The sequence below is a fragment of the Lepidothrix coronata genome, unplaced genomic scaffold (genome assembly GCF_001604755.1).
Source record: "Lepidothrix coronata isolate B3197 unplaced genomic scaffold, Lepidothrix_coronata-1.0 Scaffold22, whole genome shotgun sequence".
Lineage (NCBI taxonomy): Eukaryota > Metazoa > Chordata > Aves > Passeriformes > Pipridae > Lepidothrix > Lepidothrix coronata.
In genome coordinates, this window is record NW_016690202.1 from 3016698 (window position 1) to 3038770 (window position 22073).

Sequence of the window (22073 nt, forward strand, 5' to 3'; positions counted from 1 at the left end):
GAGAGGAGCCCCGAAGAAAAGATACAAGGACTCCTTGAAACAACATCTCAGCCTTGGCCATATTGATCACCATAACTGGTCTACTCTGGCCTCCATTCGGGAGGTCTGGAGACACACCATCTATAACGCTGCTGATGCCTTTGAGAACGCACGCAGGATCACTCTTGAGGAGAAAAGGCAACGCAGAAAGAATTGTGCCTTGCAGAATACACCACCTAAGGAGTCTTTCTGCTGTGCCTTTTGCAACTGGACTTGTCTGTCTCGTATTGGCCTTTTTAGCCACCAGCGTGCTTGTGACAAACGTGGATGGAGCCCTTCCCAAATCTTCATTCGCAAAGCCCAGCCATGATTTTCTGAATACGGATCCTAGTTCATAAATTAATGTAGAAAACTGCAGAGCAAACTTTAAACAGCATAATTGTGATTGCCGTTAATAAGGGCATTTTAGAGTATTGTTGAGGGGAAAAAAAAAAATCAAAATCTAAATCTAAAACATCAAAATCTAAAAATATCACCAGCCTGAAATATTCAGAAAATACTTGTTAACTGCATAAAATGCAATTCTTTTTTTCTACATAACCTAAGGAAAGCTAACTTTATATATAAGTTACCTTATATATATAAAGTATTAAGAGTAATTAATTCCACCATTATGGTCATCTGCATGGTTTGTTTTCTCTTGTCATTGTACTGTTCTAAAAGAAGGTGGTATTGGAGGAGAGAACAAGGGGTAGAGGTGACCTTTTGCTAGTCTAACGTGAATGCAACACCATACAAAAGTAAAACTCACAATGGCTAAAAGCAGAGCACCACAATGTTGTACACTTCAGAAGCACCTTAAATGTAACAAAATACCCCACAGAGTACCCTTAATGGACTGCCCTCAAACTTCTGTAGTTGTTCCAGTTAGAAGGAAGGTTGAGTTAATGTCAGACTGCTTAAATCTTGTTGGTAATACAAATCAGCTTCTGGATAAACAGGGTGAAGGACATCAGGTAAAATATTAAAATAAATATTGAAGTATTTCTAAAATTAAAATTTACTTTCTATCTATGTGTTATTTCTCTTATTAACTCCAGTATAAAGTTATGCAGTATTAACTTTTTTCAATCAGAGAAAGCCTTAAATTTCAGTTTGAACTTGATTATAAGCACCCAGAGTTTCTCAGTTCCTGGTGTTTTGTTCTGTAATTGGAATGAGTCACCTTCAGACCAAGACCCAAGTGCATCTACCTGTTCCTTCAACCTATTAATGCCTTAGGAAATTTCACATTAACAATACTTAATGTCCAAGCTTTTGTTTGAATACTGTGTGTAAATATTGATCTATGAGATTATTTTTAGTTAACTGTGCTAAGAAAAAATTAAAAAATGCTAGTGAAGGTAATTTTCTTATAGTAATATTTTACCGGCAGTGGGTGCCAGAGCAAAAAAATTTATGATCTGTTAATCAGGTCAGAAACCAATATCAGAGTTTCAATTTGTGAAATAGTGAGCTCAGGTTATCAACAGAAAAGGAAGATACAGATATGTACTAGATTTTTAACTTGTCCCTAGGCATTCAGCAATTGTGAGTAAAGCTGTAACACTCTGTGAAGACAGGGCCATTTTCTGCTTTTCTACACCTCTCTAATCCTGCCCTAAGATGGATTTAATATACTGATAATGCCAATAAAGATATGCAAATAAGTCACTCCAAATCAGTTGCCTATCTGGACTGAAATTAGTAAGATGATTTAGAATGAATAGGAAAGTATACGCAGAGTAGGAATGATAGAGAAACATTTTGATTCAGCATACTGATGTAACAAACTTTTAAAATAGATACTCAATGAGAAGCGTAAATGTCTGCCATCAGCAAATAGTTTGATTTTGGTGTTATGACCTTTGTAAATCTAAAATTTTTTTGTATCAGCTTACTATATTGCTGACAACTAGACACTGTTAATTTCTATCAAATGCTAGGAGTTCTCTCCCTAAGATCCTGCTCTATGGTGAACTTGCCACTGGCTGCCGCATGAGAGGAGCCCCAAAGAAAAGATACAAGGACTCCTTGAAACAACATCTCAGCCTTGGCCATATTGATCACCATAACTGGTCTACTCTGGCCTCAAATCGGGAGGCCTGGAGACACACCATCTATAACGCAGCTGTCTCCTTCGAGAACACACGCAGGATCACTCTCGAGGAGAAAAGGCAACGCAGAAAGAACTGTGTATTGCAGAATACACCATCTAAGGAGTCTTTCTGCTGTGCCTTTTGCAATCGGATATGTCTGTCACGTATTGGCCTCATAAGCCACCAGCGTGCCTGTAGCAAATGTGGATAGAGCCTTCCCAAATCTTCGTTCGCGAAGCCATGATGATGATGCTAGGAGTTCTAATACTGATGAGTGAATGTTAATTATAAAAACAGTCTTGTTGATCATTTTAATATAAAAACTTTCCAATAGTGTAATTTCAGATGCATCATTTAGGAAGGATCAACAGGAATAGTGTCTGTTGCTATTTCTCCATCTACTTCCTCTCCTGGAGTTAGGTGTTGCAGTAATGTGTGATTTTTAACATATTTGGTTCCTCAGCAGTAGTTGCTGAGGTCTGAAATGGAAAAAAATTGTGGCTCCTTAAAATTTTAATTTTTTTACATTTCATCCTAATACCAGTTCCTCTGGCCATACTTCCCTCTGTGCCCATTCGCAAATAAGACTGGCTTAAGTGGAAACAACAGCGCAGATGAAGGAAAGCACAGGAGATGTGGGAGTAGGTATATGTTGTTTAACCTTGATTTCACTTATCAAGTTCATGGTGAGGATTGTAGGAGTGTGACAATGAGGCCTCCTTTTGCCTTTGTTCATGTCCGAAGTGTTGGAACAAGTTTCTTAAGTAGTCTTGATGTCAGTGTTCCCTATCAAATTGATTTAGATTGCTTTGTCCTTTTGTCTGCTCTGCAGCACACAACGAATTTTAAAATTTTTCTATTTGATGCTGACACTTGGATTGTATAGCACACACTGTTAGTCTCCGTGGTAACGCATTTTGCCCAGAAGGTAGTGTCCCACTCCCACTGTGGCATTGCAAGGCTCTGACTTGCAGCAGCAGTGAAGCTTGCCTGAGAGGCAGCTGGAGGACAAATTAAAATATCTATGTAAAGCTGTAAGGGGTTGTGAAATCATTTTAGCCTGTTTCTGCTGTTCAAGTGATTTCTTGCCATCCTCATAAAAATATGAGTTTTCCTTCATCGACTAATCTTACAATAAGTCTGGAGATGAGATTATTGCCTTAATTTTTGAAACACTTAAAATTTCTTGTCTTTTGCTAGAACAGTTTCCCGTTCCTCAACTGTTATTAATGTAGATGTCTTTTACAACTTTCTGATACCTTGTACGGCTCTCTTCCAAACTCAGTCCTCGTCTTTCTGTGAGGTACAGAACCAAAACTGAACTCAGTCTTCCTACGGATGATCCTGCACATGTTGCATAGAACGTAGGAGTATTTTGTGGATTGTGTACACTACCCTCTTTTTCAACACCATGAGTTTTTTAACTTATTTATTCAGTTTGAGAACCACTAAATCTGATTCATCTCTAGAACTGTCTGCAGATTGTTACCTGTCCTGTAGTTGTACAGTACAATATTTTCTAGAACCAAGTAAGCTTTGAACTTCATTGTTCTAATGTGTACCTAAGTGTTAAGTTTATGTTGCTCTTCAGTCTCAGCTTCAGTCTCTCCAGCTCTGCTACCTTGGGTTTTGGTTTCTTTCCAGAAATAATTTATTGTGCTTCTTGGTTTATGTTCCATTTCTTAAGTGATTGTGCTTCCTCTAGTACTTTGTAAAGTATGGGGATTATCTGTTTGAAGAAAGGCTTGACATTTAGCAGTGTCTCAGTTGACAGCTGAGTTTGCGTGTTATTCTTTTGGGAGATGCTTATCTGAAGCTGAATCTGAAGCTGTACACTGAAGACAATTTTACATGTTTATATCCTTGTGAGCTGTGATCATTGTCTGCCATATGTTCCAAATTAAAAAAAAAAAAAAATATGCTCCCCATCTATCAGAGCGTTAACAGATAGTCTTCATAATCTTAGTAGAGGTCTTGAACTCCCCTTTTCTCAAACCCCTGCCCTCAAAAGGTAGTGAACTTAGTTGGTATGGTTTACTCCTATCTTTCCCTTAAATTAGCTAAATATACAAATTAATTGAGATTCAAATGTATAGAAAAGTTCAAGTAAATTTTTGATCATGCATGGCCAGGCTGGTGAACTAGGGTGTTCTGAAATAGCTAAAGGATGCCTGAAAATTACAGTTCAAATTGCAAATGAGCAGAGCATTGTCGTGTGGATACAGGACCATGTGAATGAAAATACTTTCATAAGTGATGACTCAGTATCAAATAATGTTAAAGGCTTGTGACACTACTACTAAGCTGCTAAGAGTATGTCAGTTATTATTTTTGTAATGCTATTTAATGAAGGCTGATATACATGGCTAAAGTAAACTTGGTCCCAAGACTACTGCCGAGTCTTGAGATGATCAGAACTAAACTAGCAGAATCAACTTGCATCTGGCTATGCAGTAAATAACCAGTCTCGTTGCTATAAACAAGCAGATTTCTAGTAGTAACCTCAAAGGTGTTATTAATTCACTTTGTAAAAACAACTGTGGTAGATCATTTTGATAGTGTATACTTTCATTTAATAGAAATAAGGGGAGTGTCAAGGTCGTAAGTGGCAGAATGACACACAGTAGCTCTAGGAGCTGAACTCTCCGAGGCATGTTTTCTCGTGGTCTCCCTGAAAGCAGTATTGCTCATGGAGAGAGACTTGTATTAAGCTTTACTTCAGTAGTAAATGCCCCTTCCCATTAGGGTAAACTCCTGATATCAATAACGGGAAATAGAGAGCTGCCATGTAGAAGTAGGGAGTGGTAAAACAGTTATTAAGTTGGCACTTGCAAAATGCTGTATGCTGATTACTCAGAATTATTACTCATCACCTTAAAGTACTGTGCATTAATAGTTTAATAGAAAAGTCTTGGATACTCTATATGCCTCAATCTACCAAATGTGGTCTTTTTCACTTTAAAAAAAAAACAACTTTTAAGAAGTGTTTTTTCTTCAGTGGGCTGCATTACAGTGAAACTCAATGAGATGATATTAACAGACCATAGTTAATACTCTGGCCCTGGGGAGGAGTGCTCAGCCACCTGGGTGAAGTGCTCAAGTACCAGTAAGACATAGTTACATTCATCAGAGGTAACTTTTTGGCTCTTTTGAGAGGTACACACACCAACATCGGCATCATCCGGTGAACCTCCTGAAAAAGAGAGTAACTTCAGGAGCTTCCAGAATTTTTTCAAAAACACAGCATGACCTCTGTTTTTTTAATTAATGTCCACTTGCCATTGGAACCTCTTATTCTTCTAATATAATTTTCACTGTAGGTCTTTTTCTCTCTCTGGATACAGATCAAGCATGTCAATACACATTTGCTGTTACTTTAATGTTGTCTGCATGCATGGACTTACTCCAGAGGAAGCAAAATTCTGCTCTTGAGCATACCTATTTTAAATGAGAGGAAAGGAAGAAGGGTTTTAATATTTAACTGCTAGTATTAAATGTCCTGTATTGATTGATATGAACATAGGCATCAGAAAATTGGGGGAATGGAGGGTGGAATAGAGAGAGGTGTCCATCTTTCAATCCCCCACTCCCCAGTAATCTGAAATAGCTTGTGAGGATTTGTGTATTACTGTAAAATTGCTTGTTTAAACAAACAAATACAGCTGAGGCTGCTCATCTGATAAGAATTACTTTTCCTGATGTACAGTAGGAATCTGCTACTGAAACTTGTCAATATTGTACAGAAGTTGTGCTTTCAGGGGAAGATTAGATGGGTTACTCAAGTTATTATTCCTTTACTGGCAATATCAGAAGTTTCTTAAAATTAAATTAAATGTATTCTTTCACAGCTGAAAACTAAGCTTGGGTATGTCTTCCTATTCCATTATTTTAGCACTGTTATCAGCAGGAACTCTTTCATACATATGATATTGCAAGTCATTTAATGTTACTAAATTTGCTCAGTCCACTTGTTGCTGAAAACTGTATTTCCTGAAAGAAGACTTTAGGGGAATCCCAGTGAATCAGCAGTTTCAGTTGACTATACAAGCATGTTTGCTGCATCAAACCTAAATGTTGTCACTTCCAAGCTGTTGAAACTTCCCTTTCAGGACAGAAAACAGTGATTCTTTGTCTGTCTTGCCACCCTTTTGCTACTCTTGGGCCCGTGTGAACAGCAGCTGTAAGTTGCAGCTTTATTAATAAGTAGTTACAGTTAAGACTCTTTAAAGCTGGACTAAAGCTTTCTGTCCATTCCAGCCCAACACACTTGATTAATTTTAAACAATGCAGATTGTTTCACTTTGACCAGCCTAATCTTTTTTTGCCTGTGTGTTCCAGTTTTGTTTCATAACAATTGCTTTGGCTTTGAAAATAGATATTATAATCCTCTGAAGAATGCATCCTTGTGGGGTGTTGGCCTGAGTATCTAATTGGACATGATCTGACCAGGAGGTGGTACTAGAGATCTTGCATCCTAGTCATTCTAATTCTGTGGTTAAAACCACATTTCTTGTATAGCTGTTAATTCTTCCTTGCTCATGTCACAATATTTTCTACTTCCCAGCAAAAGAATTCGTCTGTCTTGAAATGGTCCTTTTTTAACAAAGTGAAGTTTTTTTGCCTCAATTTGCTGGTTCTCAGACTTTCAGATTTAAATAAAAGATCTGGTTAAACTCTGTCTCCTTCAAGTTTCTCTTTGTTCTTGCACTGTTCAAAAATGCAGCATCTACTTATTTCCATTCTTGTTTCTACCTGCCCCCAAATATGCTAAGCAAGGTTAAACAGAAAATATATAATTCACATATTTAGGGATATTGGTGTGTTTGAGGAAATCTGTTGGATAAATCTGCCAATTTTGAAAAGTACAGAGAAAGTGCAAAGATAATCAATAGCTATTTAGACAACATCTCCCATAATCTAATCAAACAATAAGTAGTACTCAAGGTTTGTACTTGTACAAATCTTATCAGTCTTCAGAGGCTTACTGGGCTGGTTTGTTTTGATTCTTGAAAAGAGGCCATCACGCCAGCTAGACACATCTTCAAAAGAACTACCGTCAGTGTTCAGCTGACAGTACCTGTCATATGTAGTCTTTCTTGGAGTATCCATCTGAATACATAAAACCTGGAGTAAAAACATGCTCCATTATGTGTTTGGGCTTGGTCATGTGAAAAGGAAGACTGAAATATGTGGATCTGGGGCTGGAATTAGGAGCAAAATTTGTGTTACACTTGGCTGGAAAGGTTTTCTACCAACCATTTAGGTTTATAGTGTCTTGATATAAAAAGGCTTAAAGAAAAAATCTTATATTTTTAGAGCCCTGTGCTACACACCCAATCTGCAAAGTTTTTCTTTACTGTCCTAGCCTTTGAGGCAGCTTTGAGTCTCAAGTGCTTTTGGATGTAGATACTGTAACTTCACTTTTCTGTAATTTTTATGACTACTGCTTTTTTGTGCCTGAACTGGGCAATATGCAGATCTGTCAGAATATGAAGATCTGGCAGCAGAATATGCATTTTGTTACTGCCACACAGAATGGTCAGGGAACAACACCATCTTGCCAACCATCAGGTGGGAGTGTCCCTCCCCTCACTTATCAATGGAGTGAAGTCAGCTTTTAGTGTGCTGCAGTTCAAAGCATATAATAGCAAGATTATGACTGTTCTCCTTAAGTCATGTCACACCCCCATACACACACTGCAATGTCTGCAGGCAATAGCATCAGTGTTTCAGTTTGTTGGCTTTTAACACATGTATTTTTCTCATGATGAATTTTTCAGGGATACAGTGCTGTGAGGGAACCAGCAATGGGATTTAGCTTCAGCAGTATATAGAGAATATATAAGTCTACAAAATAGTTTATTCTGATGACAGAGGCATTGAATGTGTTTCAGCAGTTTCCTGGACTTTTCATAGTACAGTGTGCAATTAAGGCACAAGTTCTTGCAGAAAGGGTTCTACAGCTTGTACAAAACACAGATGTGCTGTCGTGAAATGAGATAATGTAGTTACTATAGAAGACTTGGGTAAAAGTAGGCTGCTAAACTGCTTGTTTTATTACACTATTCTCTAGCTAATGCTTATTGTAGGGAGGTTTTTGTGTTGGCACCAGCACTGCACTGGCATCCTTTATCCTGTTATGAACTTTTTACCCCTCCAGAAAGCAGAACAAAATAGTGTCCCACAGCTCAATGCACAATCTAATAGTGACCAACAGTGTTACAGTTCTGTGTAAAACTAGTGATAATACTTGTCTTCAAAGTCCTGAACATTTTACAGACTAGATCGTGGAATCATAGAATCAGACAGGTTGAAAGGGACCTCCGAGATCATCAAGTCCAACCCTTGATCCACTACAGTCGTGGTTACTAGGCCATGGCACTAAGTGCCACATCCAGTCTCATCTTAAAAACCTCCAGGGACAGAGAATCCACCACTTCCCTGGGCAGCCCATTCCAGTGCCTGATTACCCTCTCTGTAAAGAATTTCTTCCTAATAGCCAACCTAAACCTCCCCTGGCACAGCTTAAGACCATGCCCTCTTGTCTTACTGAGAGCTGCCTAGGAGAAGAGACCAACCCCCACCTGGCTACAACCTCCTTTCAGGGAGTTGTAGAGAGTGATGAGGTCTCCCCTGAGCCTCCTCTTCTCCAGGCTGAACAACCCCAGCTCCCTCAGCCTCTCCTCACAGGACTTGTGCTCCAGTCCCTTCACCAGCCTTGTTGCTCTTCTCTGGATCTGCTCCAGCACCTCAATATCCTTCCTGAACTGAGGGGCTCAGAACTGGACACAGTACTCAAGGTGTGGCCTCACCAGTGCTGAGTACCGAGGAAGAACCACTTCCCTGGACGTGTTGGCCACACTCTTCCTGACATAGGCCAGGATCCATTGGCCTTCTTGGCCACCTGGGCACACTGCTGGCTCATGTTCAGCTTCCTGTCCATCCAAACTCCCAGGTCCCTTTCTGCCTGGCTGCTCTCCAGCCACTCTGTGCCCAGCCTGTAGTACTGCTTGGGGTTGTGGCCAAAGTGCAGGACCTGGCACTTGGCCTTGTTGAACCTCATCTTGTTAAATTAGCCCAACTCTCCAGCCTATCCAGGTCCCTCTGCAGATACTTTGGTTTACTTTCTTCTAATGTACTAGAAGCAGCCTTTTGTGAGCTGTTTTTCTACCATTTTACAGATTTTCCTTCAAGGGTAGGGTAGGTCAACTTATTGTAGAGACCCGTGCTATGCTTGAAGTTGTTTTTCCTATTGCACAGAGGGTGTTGACTTTCAGTAAATAAAAGCAGTCTGTTTCTTTCTGCATCAATGAACAATGATAGTGTGGAGGTTGTTTTTATATTGGCAGATTGTTTAATATTTTTACTGATGTGTTTGATATTGTGTGTAATGTGAGTTAATATTTTAATTTTCAAAGTTGAGCTTTCTGAAAGTTGTGTTTCATAAAACAGTTCTACAAACTCCTTAGTAAACCTGTATAAACTTAAGTGTCATGAGTAGAGAACTTCTTTCAAATGAAATGTGTCTGTATCATTACTGTATCATGACTTTTTATGGGTTTGATAGGCTTTAACTAAAATGTTCTGGTGCTTCCCAAAGTGCATATACATACAGGGAAAACTAATTTGATGAAAGCCTACTTAATGCTTTCTTGGTACATGAAGAAATCCTGTGGCTGTTCATCTGGCTCGTATATAAAACTACTTTTCATTGTGAGCTGTATGTTTGACAGCTGCAGACTAATGGCAAAGCACTTGAATGTAAAGAAGTCTTCTACCTGGACATAGTACTTGAGACAGAGGTGACTGATTTTCTCTATGTCAAGTATTAGACATTCTTTTTTTTTAAAGCTAAATGAAATTGAGCCCAATTGTTAAATTCTAAGGAATCTGAGCCAGAATGTTAGTCAGTGTGTTTGATTTGGTGTTGTCTGTGGACAAGCTAAACTGGAAATGAACATGTTCATAGTTGGTTCACTGTTTTGAACTGGCTGAGAACTGTGACTTCAGAATAATTTCATTAATCTCAATAGAGAAAATTTCTGGTTCACTGCCATCCTTTCAGCACTAAATGTCATTGTTACTACTTGCATACTGTGTGGAAAACTTTATCCTCACTGAGCAATGTGTCTGAAATGTAATTATAAAGGCTAAAGGTAAAACTGCTCTGGTTTTAATTGCCAAGGAAGGAGGTTTCTATGCCCAGGGACTGAAGCAGAAACAGTGTAAGGGTTACTGTTGGGCTTTGACCGAGAGTAACCTCTGGCAATGCCTCTTTCCTTTTCGCTATTTCCCTCTAGTGGTAACACACGATACTGACTTTGAAAGTTTAAACACATGAACTGGTATCTTTTCAAATGCTTGTACGTAAATAATAAACTACTAATACGAAAGTAATACAGGTCGTATGAAAACTTAATTTTCCTAGTCCTGACCAGTTAGAGGACAGTACACTGTGATATCTTGTGCCAGGAGGACATACTCTAATGTTTCCAGTTGGTGATTCAGTGTGCTTTTGGAAATGATCTGAATTTTTGTTCCTTTAGATATCCAAATGTGTCTTTTACATGAAACATGTAAAGCTCTTAGCATAATCTAAGTTTGCTTCTGAAGTTTTTTGATGTGGGGCCTGCTTTGCATGCGTATATTTGCCTTTCTGTATCTGGGACTAGGTCTTATGGCTTAACATTGGAAGTATTAAGATAATTTATCCCTTTAGCATTTTGTTTTATGTCATGTTAGACTTGTTCTTAACCCATGAACTCAAATGAGAATTATGGAATCATGTGGTGCTAGTCTTTGTAACAATTAATGTTTTCATTTAACTGTTTTAGATGTTGGTACAGCCGTTGTGTATCAAGTGTTTCACAGAATCACTAAATTGGAAATTACCTATAATATCATCATGTCAGCTGTCAACCTAGCACCCACCACCATGGTCACCACTAAACCATGTCCTCAGGTGCCATATCCACATATTTTTTGAGCACTTCGAGGTATAGTGACTCCACCACTTCCCTAAGCAGTCTTTTCTAATGCTTTACAACCCTTTCCATGGAAAAAAATTTCCTAGTATTTAATCTACACCTCCTCTGGTGCAACTTGAGGCCATTTCCTCTTGTCTGTCACTTGTTACCTGGTAGAAGAGACTGACACCCATGTCACTACAGCCTCCTTTCAGGTAGTTGTAGAGAATGATGAGGTCTCCCCTGAGCCTCCTCTTCTCTGGGCTGGGCAACCCCAAATCCCTCAGCCACTCCTTGTGGGTCTTGTGTTCCAGAGCCTTCACCAGCTTCATTTGACTTAAAATATTGCAAATGTTGCTTACTGTATAAGTTGGGTTAGGCAACTCAGGAGAAGTACAAGGACGTTGTTAGGTCATGTAGAGAAAAAATTAGAAAGGCGAAATCTTAGCCAGAACTCAAATCTGGCCACTGCTGTATAAGATAATATAAAGTGTTTTTACAAATACATTAACAACAAAAGGAGGGCCAAGGAAAATCTCCATCATTTATTGGACACATGAAGGAAAATCTTCGTCACCAAGGCTGAGGAAAAAGCTGAGGTATTTAATGCCTTCTTTGCCTCAGTCTTTAACAGAAAGACTGAATATCCTCAGGCCCACCAGCCCCCTGAGCTGGTAAATAGGGATGGGAAGCAGAAGAGACTCCCTCTTATACAGAAGGAGATACTTAGTGACCTGCTGTGCCACGTAGACACTCAAAAGTCTATGGGGCTGGATGGTATTCACCTAAGGGTACTGAGGGAGCTGGTGGAAGATGTTACCAAGCCACTTTCCATCATTTATCATCAGTCCTGGTTAACCAGGAAGGTCCCAGATGACTGGAGGTTGGCAAGTGTGATGCCCATCCACAAGAAGAGTCAGAAGAAGGAACTGGGGAACTATAGGCTTGTCAGCCTAACCTTAGTGCCAGGGAAGGTTGTGGAACAGAGTATGTTGAGTATGATCACATGGCACATGCAGGACAGCCAGATAAAGCCCAGCCAGCATGGAATTAGGAACGGCAGGTCCTGCTTGACCAACCTAATCTCCTTCTAGGACAGGGTGACCCCCTTAGTGGATGAGTGAAAGGCTGTGGATGTTGTCGTCTACCTGGACATACAGTAAAGCCTTTGATACTATCTCCCACAGCATTCTCCTGGAGAAGCTGACATCCCACCAGCTTGGACGGCTGTTCACAGGGTTAAAAACTGGCTGGATGCAGAGAGTGGTGGTGAATGGAGTTACACCCAGCTGGTGTCTGGTTACCAGTGGTGTTCCCCAGGGCTCAGTAGTGGGACCAGTTCTGTTTAATACCCTTATGGACAATCTGGATTAGGGAATTGAGGGCACCCTCAGTAAGTTCACAGACAACACCAAGTTAGGTGGGAGTGTTGATCTGCTGGAGGGTGGGAAGGCTCTGCAGGTTGGACATCAGGAAGAATTTCGTCACTGAAGGGGTGGTCAGGCGTTGGAACGGGCTGCCCAGGGAAGTGGTGGAGTCACCATCCCTGAATGTGTTCAAGAAACGACTGGACATGGCACTTTGTGCTATGGTTTAGTTGACATGCTGGTGTTTGGTCAAAGGTTGGACTTGATGGTCTTGGAAATCTTTTCCAACCTCAATGGTTCTATCATTCTTTGCTGTCTGTCATGCAGAACTGATGTATTTTTTCTTATGGAATTATGCCTTCAGAACTTTGATATCTCCTATCCAGTGTATTAATCTTTTGCTTAAAAGCAAAATTACCTTTGGACAGAATTATTGCCTAGATACTTTGAACTTAACACATGGAATCTTTGTGTTGTCAAATTGATATATGATTATAGAAGTGGGTGTAAAGCTTCTACTGATGGCAGAATTCTGTTGCATAAAGAGCTTTTAAACCAGACTGGGTTTTGTTTTTAAACAAACATGATTTTGACTCAATAGAGGGACTGCTTTTATGAATCTTTACCCTGGGCAACTTCAGGAATCTGAAGCTGTATCAGGAACATGAGAAAAACTTGCATGTGTTGGGGAGTCCCTTATTTGGTATAACTTTTTTTGTTCAACTGTGTAATGGATGCAGTGAACCTCCCTTGTTTCTGAAGGAAGTTGGTGTTGAGAGCTGATAAAAACAAGGGCCACAGCAAGAAGGAAGTAAGAATAGGGAATAGGTTTTGAAAGTGAAGAAAATTGTGTAAGATTTAATACGGTGTGAGATGCAAAACAAATAATGTGTTCAAAGTAAACTCTTACTTTTTCCCACTTTTTCCCCAATTACTGTTATGAGAGTACAGTTTAAGAGCAGCATGTGTTTTCATGTATTTCCTTCAGGTGTAAGGTAGTTTTCCTTAAATCCTTTGTCAGATATGTTATGGAATATGTCAGTGCTAATTTTCTTCATCCTACAGTGTTTGCTATCTATTACATACTCAAGCATTTGATAGAGATTTCTATTCTCATGGCTAAATGAATGTTTAAGGATTTAAGGATTGAGTGAAAGAGAAAAAAATATTTGTTCCCCTGTGTAGCAGTGACAATATAAATGCTAACTGCACTAGGTGAACAAGAGATTTAATGATCTTTTTTGGGGTTTGCAGGAGCATTTGCTTAGGTAGTTTTTCTTCTTATTGATAAACCTGCTGACAGATATGTTATGTGTTAATGTAAAGCTTTTTGTAGTCCATTGCTTCTAGAGAAAGTAACAACCTTACCTGCATATTTACTTTGAATCCTGGGGCTTCTTGATTGGACGTGGCACTGAGTGCCATGATCTAGTAAATGGACTGGATTTGGACCAAGGGTTGGACTCGATGATCTCAGAGGTCTTTTCCAACCCAATCGATTCTATGATTCTATGATTCTATGAAAATGTTTATTCTGATTAAGCAAAGCATAGGCTTCTCAAGTCCATGGCCAAATCTGGCTCATACTTGCAAGAATTATCTTTCCACAAAGGTGAAAAAAACCCAACACTTTGCTGTTTAATGATAATCTCTCTTTCAAAGTCTGATTGTGGTCTTTAGCCTAACTTTCTTCACCTAACAGTAATGGTGGATGTGGTTTTCCTCTTCTACAGAGGTGATATTAATATGGTACTTAACTGTCTTAAATAGATTAAAAATAAACCCAAACCAAGGAGTAGAGTAGTAGGCAATCATACCTTCCCTGCCGTTTTGAAGGATAAGTAAAATATTGCCAAAATGCCTGTCAATTGTGAACACAGTGTGTGGTCTAGTCTTCCTTGCTCCATCCCGCTGTTGGGACTTGCTGGGTTATCCCTGCGTGCTCAGTCCCGGCAAGGCGTGGGCTTTCTCTCCACCTAGTGGGTGCTCCATGGGAGAGACAGTTCTCGGGCTCCTGCAGGGGGTTTTCCTGCTGCCTCCTTAGCTAGCACTTGTGCATTGACCCTGGCAACACTCCCTTTTGGATTTCATACATAGCGATGATGTAATAATATTTAATATAACTATTATGCAATTTTGTTTAACTACTGAAAGACAAGTGCTTTCAGTTGGGATCAGAACTGTTCTTATTTTTAAAAGCACAGTTGTGCAGTTGAGGCAGTATGTAATGGAACGAATTCATTTTTTAAAATCTATGAATATTCCCATTAGCTTTCAAAGCATGAAAGCAAGTAAGAACACTTACTTCAGTGCATTGGGAGCTGAGGCTGGAACATCAGTGCTTTTTCTGACAGTGTCTTATAGCAGAATTCAGTTTATTAGTTCTTATATAGCAATACAGATCTTATCCCTCTACTAACAGGTTAGACTCATGGGAGGGAAAAATGTAGCCCTCTCCTAGTCTTGCTATAGTCTCGTGACCCAGGAGTACAAGCTGCTTTACTCTATTACTAGGTATACTGAGGGTTGCAGTTATTGTCAGCTTGGGTTTCGTTACTTTTGCTCAGTGAAGAGTTTTATTTTGCAAAATATCACTTTGACACAGTGGTTCCCAAATCTGAGGAGCAGGACAGTCATGGCGTCCTCCTGGCTATCCTTCATTCTGCTTTTAGATTTGATATCGCGATTACAGTAATCTTAAGGCTAATTTTTCAGTTGTCTTATTATACTTTTCAGCTCAGAATTCCTGGGGTTTCCTCCTGTGCACATAGTATGTTTATTAACTACGGAGTTGCAACATTTATCACTGCTGGAGGAAAGTTATATCTACAAGTCTTTCCTTGGTTTTGCACTTGCAGAAGACGTCATATTAGAAACTTTATCCTTTCTGTGTAGTTTTCTGCACTGTGTTTGGGAGGGCTGAGGGTGGGGAATCATCATCCAGCAGCTCTGACTGTGAAATTCCTATTTCTACCTTCCTGCTAACTACCACCTTGTTTTTGAAACCTCAGGTTTCCATTGTCAGCAGCTTAAGAGCAATTGAAAAATCAGACCTACAGTCATGTGATAATTATATCCTTGACTTCAGGGCTCAGAAATGTATCCTGTACAGCCCTACCTGTAGTGTCTGTGGTGGTGTTACTGTGCAGCCATCTGCTGGGTAGCCCTGCCTTGGCTTATCCTGGCACTCACTAACTCTTCTTTCTGAAGCATTTGCTGCCGGTCTAAAAATTACCTTTGGGACATAGTTGTTTTACAGAGCTTGCCTGCTTATTTGCCACCTAGTCTTTCATAGTACCTTTCAGCTCTCTAGTTTTGTGTTATTACTTTTTTCTATTCTGTTTTTTCCTAAGATGTGGCTTGATCTCTTGGATGTGTGAATGGTGTTTTTCACAAATACTGCAGAGAATGAGATTAGACTTACAGTGTCCTAATATCTGTTTCCACCTCCTAGAGTGAGCTGAATGCCTTAGGAGGAGGAGCTGCCTGCTGCATGTGTTATGTAAAATAATAAATAATTTATAATGCTAACTGAATATATCTGCCTTGGTGGATAAATGTACATTGAAGTGCTTCACAGGCACTGAATTGAGACATAATCAAAATAATTCCTTGAAGACCTGAAAATAATTTGCTTTATTTGATTTTAAGTGGGAGAACTTTCCTATAAGTCTGTGCTTTACTCAAGAGTATTATTTTCCACTCAAGAAAATTTCTACGTGGCGGATCAGTGCGAGCAATAATGGAGATCTGCAATATGATTCTGCAAACACTTAGCTTTTTTTACTGAAAGCAGCTTTTCTGACGCACTGCCTTGTTGCTGATACTAGCGTCTGCTCCAGTTAAAGGATCACATGAAGCTTTGGATCATGTGGCTCTTTCCTCTTGTCTGTCGTAACAAAAGGATTAATGGATTTCACTCATTGCCTTAGAAAGCTGAAGGTGTTGCAATATACTGTCAAATGCCAGTTTTAGTGTAGCTTTGAAGCTGTGATGTATGCATGGAATTTCAAAGAACTGCATCTTTTTACTGAGCATGGCAATTTACCATTAGTGCTTGATGGTATGAATTGATACAACTTCTACAAATAATTTTGTTTTCAGGCAAAGACTGTTGGTTTCTATGATATAAACTCTACCTGCTTTTCCAGTTTTTATCTTAAATTAAAAATTGTGTAAAAAGAAGAAGCTTCTGTCTACATTCCTCTTCTCAATGTAATTGATTATTTCTGCAGTGAATAGTTAATGATGATCTGCTTTGCAAGACATAAATGCGGCAGTGACCTGCTCTCGTTTAGATGTTGCGGTAGTAGAATGGTGGGGCTTTGCATGATTCATGCTTTCTTTGTTTGTGTTATTCTGCTTGCTTCTGTCTGCTGTGAGCAGGATGGCTTGTCTGTACGTCAGTTACAAATCAATACTTATTTTCTGGTTCTTTTGACAAATAAGTATTCTTGATGTAACTTTATTTTTTTCCTCTTGGCTATTCAGACATAATTGTCTTGAGACAGTTTTGTGAACATGGTCTGTAAATGCACGTGCTTTTGATTAATGTTTGCTTTTTGGTCTGCTGTTAAAGCCTGCTCAATTTGCTTCTTGATTGCAAAAATAGTTAATTATGTAGCACCTTTTGATTGGTAAGGTTTGCAAGCTGATAGCTGTATCTGGATGATAATCATGTATGCTGTTTTGTGTACAATTCTGAAGCGTGGATAAACTGTTTAGTGGAATTAATAATCACAAGCATAAATGACAGACAAATAAATAGCCTTCTGAAAAGGTACTTTAAAAAAAACAAGTTTACATATTGATATGGAAAAAGGGTTTTTTTCTTTCAGCTTCAGCTTTTATTTTATGAACTAAAGTAACTGAGCATTGATTGTATGCCTAATACTGGAAGAAAATGAGTTAATTCAAATGTGGAATATAAGCCATCAGATTTTCTACTTCTAAGATTACATCTATTCTTGGAGGTTCTAGAACATTACTAGTAAAATGTGGCTTTGATTAAATCTTCAAATAAAGAAATATGGAAGTTTCACTTCCTAAGCTGAAATCCAGGTTTTGTGTAGGTCTTTCTCACTTAAAGGAGAAAGGACAGCAAACAGAAGATGTTTGCTGTCCGTAGTTAAAATACTCTAACCTCAATGAAATGGATATTTTGGCTACATTTTAAAATTGATCTGTGCTCTAAGCCATATCCTGTTGAAATGAAATTTTGTCTTCTTTCCTAGTGTGTACAACTTACAGAAAAAATTAAATTAGTTTCCACTGTCAAACTGACTGTAAAAAAAACATATTCAGGGGCATCTTAATATTTGTAGTATATGCTTAAATAAACACTGAAGTTACTGGAAAAACAGTGAAGTTTTTTTATATTTGCATTTAAAATATTTTAAAAGACATGCTTCAAAGTGTTGGGTGACTCTTGTAAAATGTTCTTATAAGGTTTATGCTTATAAAACACTTTTGAAACAAAGCCCAAACTCTTACTTCTAATTCAGACATATATACTTTGTCCCACTTTGTCCAAATCCTTACAACTTTTTGTGCTTTCTCCTTGCTTTTTTGAAGTTCATTTGCATCTTAATTTGTCAGTGCTCTCCTGCCTCCCCAAAGCCTATGCAGTTTCAAACTTTTCCATAAAATGTACAACAGCTGGAATTTCATCACTTCTTCTTGTTTGTGCTATACCATTTGTTTTGTCTCCCCTTCTCCCTGCCCCATCTGAATTTCTGTCCTGCTGCAGAATTTATTTCTGTGAAAAGTCTTTCATAATGTCGTTACCATCTACTTGATCAAACTCATCTAATGACAGCATTTCATATATTATTCTGAAATATGTTTATTGCTTACATTCTCTTTCAGGATTTTTCTCATGCTTTGCCATGCACAGGTCATTCACATTAACATTTAGGGAAATGTATTTTCCTCCAGTTCCTTGGTATCCGATTCTGTTTGATTTCTGAGGAAATTTGTCAGACTCTATATTTTTAGATCTTGTATATGTTATTTTAATCAAGATATGTTTTTGTTTTCGTTATTTAATTAGTCACTCCTCTCTTACTTTTAGTATATCATTTTGTTTTATGTAGACTTTTGTTTTCAGTAAAAAAATAATTTCAATCTAGTATAAATAATTTTGCTAGAGAAGCCTGGAACAGGAAGAAAACTCGATAGCAGTAATTCTTTCATTTTCTATGACCTCTATTTTGTTGCTTTTAAAAAGAAAATGGTACTATTTATGTGATTGGAAGGATTGACTGAGGCTGATTATCTTGACTGAACCGTGTTAATCCCCCAATTTACAGTAGACTAATATAGCTTTTTGAATAGGCTGTGTGAAAATTACTTGTTAGGAGTTATATAAACCGAAATAACGGAACGTGGTCCTTTTCTTGAACCCTTAAATATATGTTGCCTTGTTCTTTTGGGGGCACATAATCAGTTGTACGTAGCAATTTTTTTAGAAATCATTAAGATAACAAAAAACTTTGCAGATGCTGCATCAACATCTTAGATGCAGGCACAATTTGAGTTATTAAAACCACTGCTGCTTCATGACAAAAACCAAATGAGTGGGTTTCAGAGGAAATGGCATTAATCTTGCTTTTGTGATTTCTTTGTCATTAAAAGCCTCAGCACTAGTTTTGTGTGTGGTTTGCTTTTCAGACTGAATCTGGCTATGGATCAGAGTCAAGTTTGCGACGCCATGGCTCCATGGTGTCTCTTGTCTCTGGAGCAAGCGGATACTCTGCGACATCCACCTCTTCGTTCAAGGTTAGTGAATAAAGTTTTCTTAGTATTGGTGCATACACACCTGGAAAAGAAGTAACATGTGAAGACTCATTCATGTAATTATAGAAAAAATACAAAATATTTAGTTAATTGTTAATATTTCATCATATGGTGGTGAACAGATGATATGAGGAAGCTCTCTCATGCTTCTGTGCAGTTTTCTCTTTTAACTGTAGTGTCATCTTCTAGTGGCAAGGAAATCAAAGTTGTGAGCATGTTTATTAGCTTTTTCTAGTTTACTCACCAGAATAGCAGGGGCTCCAAATGAAAACAAACGCTGATTCTGTGGCTCAATAAATTTGATACAGTACTGACTGACAAATTATGGCTCTCCTTATGTCAGCTGTATGAATATTTAATGTATGAACTGGGATGTAAGGATCAGAATAAAGATCTTAAACTAGGGCTGACTGTTTTCAGGCAAATGGTCATAAAGTTGGTAGCATGCAAGACCACATTTTTAATGAGCTTTTGTCGAATGCTCTAAAGTAGCAGATGCAATCAAGAGCAAAATTGAGACTAGTGGACAAAATGAGTAAGGAACACTTCTATATGGTGTCTTCTGACATTAGCAGGATTTCATGACTGCTGATATCTAAAATATCTTTAGTGTACTTCAATTTCTTCACTATCACTGCAGAAATACATTTTTTAAATTTATGCATCGGTCTATTGTTTAGTGTGTAGAAGCATTTCAGGCTTTTTTCCTTTTTCCTTTTCAGAAGGGCCATAGCTTACGTGAGAAGCTTGCAGAAATGGAAACTTTTAGAGACATCTTGTGTAGACAAGTTGATACTTTACAGAAATACTTTGATGCTTGTGCAGATGCAGTTTCCAAGGATGAACTCCAGAGGGATAAAGGTAACACTGTAACTGAAAACTCCATAGATTTTTGGTTTTTACCCCGTCACCCTCTTGGTACAATAGCATTTGATGTCATATAAATAAAGTACGTATCTTAAGTTTACTCCTTAGTAAAGGGATCAATCATATATATTTCTACATAAACAGTGTTAACTAGTTTCGCTTCAGAATTCAGATTTGTATAAAAATCTGCCTGATGTTAACCTATACCTGTGAACTGTACAAAAGAAGTGCTCTTTTCAAGTGTTTTACATTATAGAATACCAATTGCTAACCCTCATAAGATGAATTTAAGTTAGTTTATTGCTCTTACCTTTTGTTTGGAAAAATCAATGGGATATTACTTCTAATAGAAACAGTACATTCTTTAAAAAAGTCAAAGGTGCTGCCATAAGGAATGCTTCTGAGATGTATTGACTGGAACTAGAGCACTGAAGGCCCACTCAAGACCTTAGTAGACTAAGGTGTGAATGTCTAAATATCTAAATTGCTTATCCCAGAGCACAGCTTGTTGTCATATCTATGCACTTTACTGAGCCATTTGTATTCATCCCTGTGGTTGTTCTGGCAGTCTGAAAATTTTGGTAGTAATAAAACAAGTGCAGTTCCACTTTCTTTAAACTTTCCGGTATAGAAGACTAGATAGCTGCTGGAATCATGGCTCCTTACTTATTCAGTTGTAAGATTGAAATATGTTGTTCTTACCATAAAATCGAGTGCTAAACTTCAATACTTAGCAAATATTAGATTCTGATATTTACCGACATCTATGCTGATAGTGGTCTTGGGTCAAAAAAAAACAAAAAAAAAGGGGAGGGAGGGTTCATGACTGTTGTTATGGGGAAAAGTACTGCTTACCCATGAAAATGCTCTTACTTTAGTGTGCAAGAAAGAATTACTAGAAAAGCTTTCCCACTCCCATAACACGCTCTCTCTCAAATTTAGTGGTAGAAGATGATGAAGATGATTTCCCTACAATGCGTCCTGATGGGGATTTTGTACATAATAGTAACAGCAGTAAGGAAAAATGTAAGTCTGTCCCAATTTTTTCCACTGGTGAAAATTATGATAAATGGTATGATGAAAAGTCTGATACAAGACAGGTACTTATGCTCTTTTCTAAGCAGAAAATGGTGAGAATGTTTATTTAAGTGTATGTGATAGGAAGTTCTTGGTCATATAATAATTCTTTGGCTGTTTTTCATGATTCTCTGAGTTATTCTTAATCCCACAAGCACTAATGCAAATTTATCAAGCTGCAATTTCCTATTCTATATCTAAAGCTATTATCACTATAAAATTCCGTTGAAACAGCTGCATCATTGAGATATTGGGAACTGAGATTTGTAACAGGTAATTGCAGTTTTTCTTGCAAATGTTACCTGCTTTAGGAATTTGGTGGACTGCAGTGCTTTTCCAGTTAGGGATGTCCCACTATATTTTTTCCAAATACTATGGCTATGTAATGTTTAAGTCAGCACTGTTACTGATTCTCACTTATCATAATTCTAACTCTTTTTTACTGTACTTTTCATTGTTATGATGACAGAATTCTGATATTTATTCTTATCATAAATGCTAAGAATATTGTACTCATTGCATCCATGCAGCAAATGTGAAGAACTCACACATATCTTGCTGTTCTAGAAATCTGATACTTCTGGCCTGGAGGAACTTGTGTGTGCATTTAAAGTTTACTTGTATTCTTCTTAGACCTTCTCAAGTTTCCTGACTGAAATATTTTAGTGTTTACATTCTCTACATGTTGACAATTCAGTTAGTCCTAAGGTATTTCTTAGACTTGATTCACGAGACTTTGAAGTTGCACTACCTTCAATTTCAAATGTGATAGAACCTCCTGAAGTACTCACCAAAAATGTTTTTACGCATATAAATGCCTTCATCAAGAATCTGGAAATTATAGGGCAAAATAAGCCTTTTCTGTGTCTTCTGGGGTTTTT

The 22073-nt window shown here is 38.1% G+C and overlaps 1 protein-coding gene across 4 annotated transcripts in view; it reads left to right on the top strand.

Annotated features, from left to right (window-relative positions):
* The window catches only part of COL4A3BP (collagen type IV alpha 3 binding protein), a 78505-nt gene that overhangs the window by 31075 nt on the left and 25357 nt on the right, over positions 1 to 22073 (top strand). For 2 of the 4 annotated variants that reach the window (XM_017808274.1, XM_017808275.1), the window contains exons 4-6: positions 19123 to 19230; positions 19971 to 20109; positions 21058 to 21141. In XM_017808274.1, coding sequence (XP_017663763.1) covers positions 19123 to 19230; positions 19971 to 20109; positions 21058 to 21141 — 331 coding nt within the window. Of the gene's footprint in view, positions 1 to 15982; positions 16393 to 16415; positions 16514 to 19122; positions 19231 to 19970; positions 20110 to 21057; positions 21142 to 22073 lie in introns of those variants that run through there. The other 2 variants (XM_017808276.1, XM_017808277.1) reach the window with 2 other exon arrangements.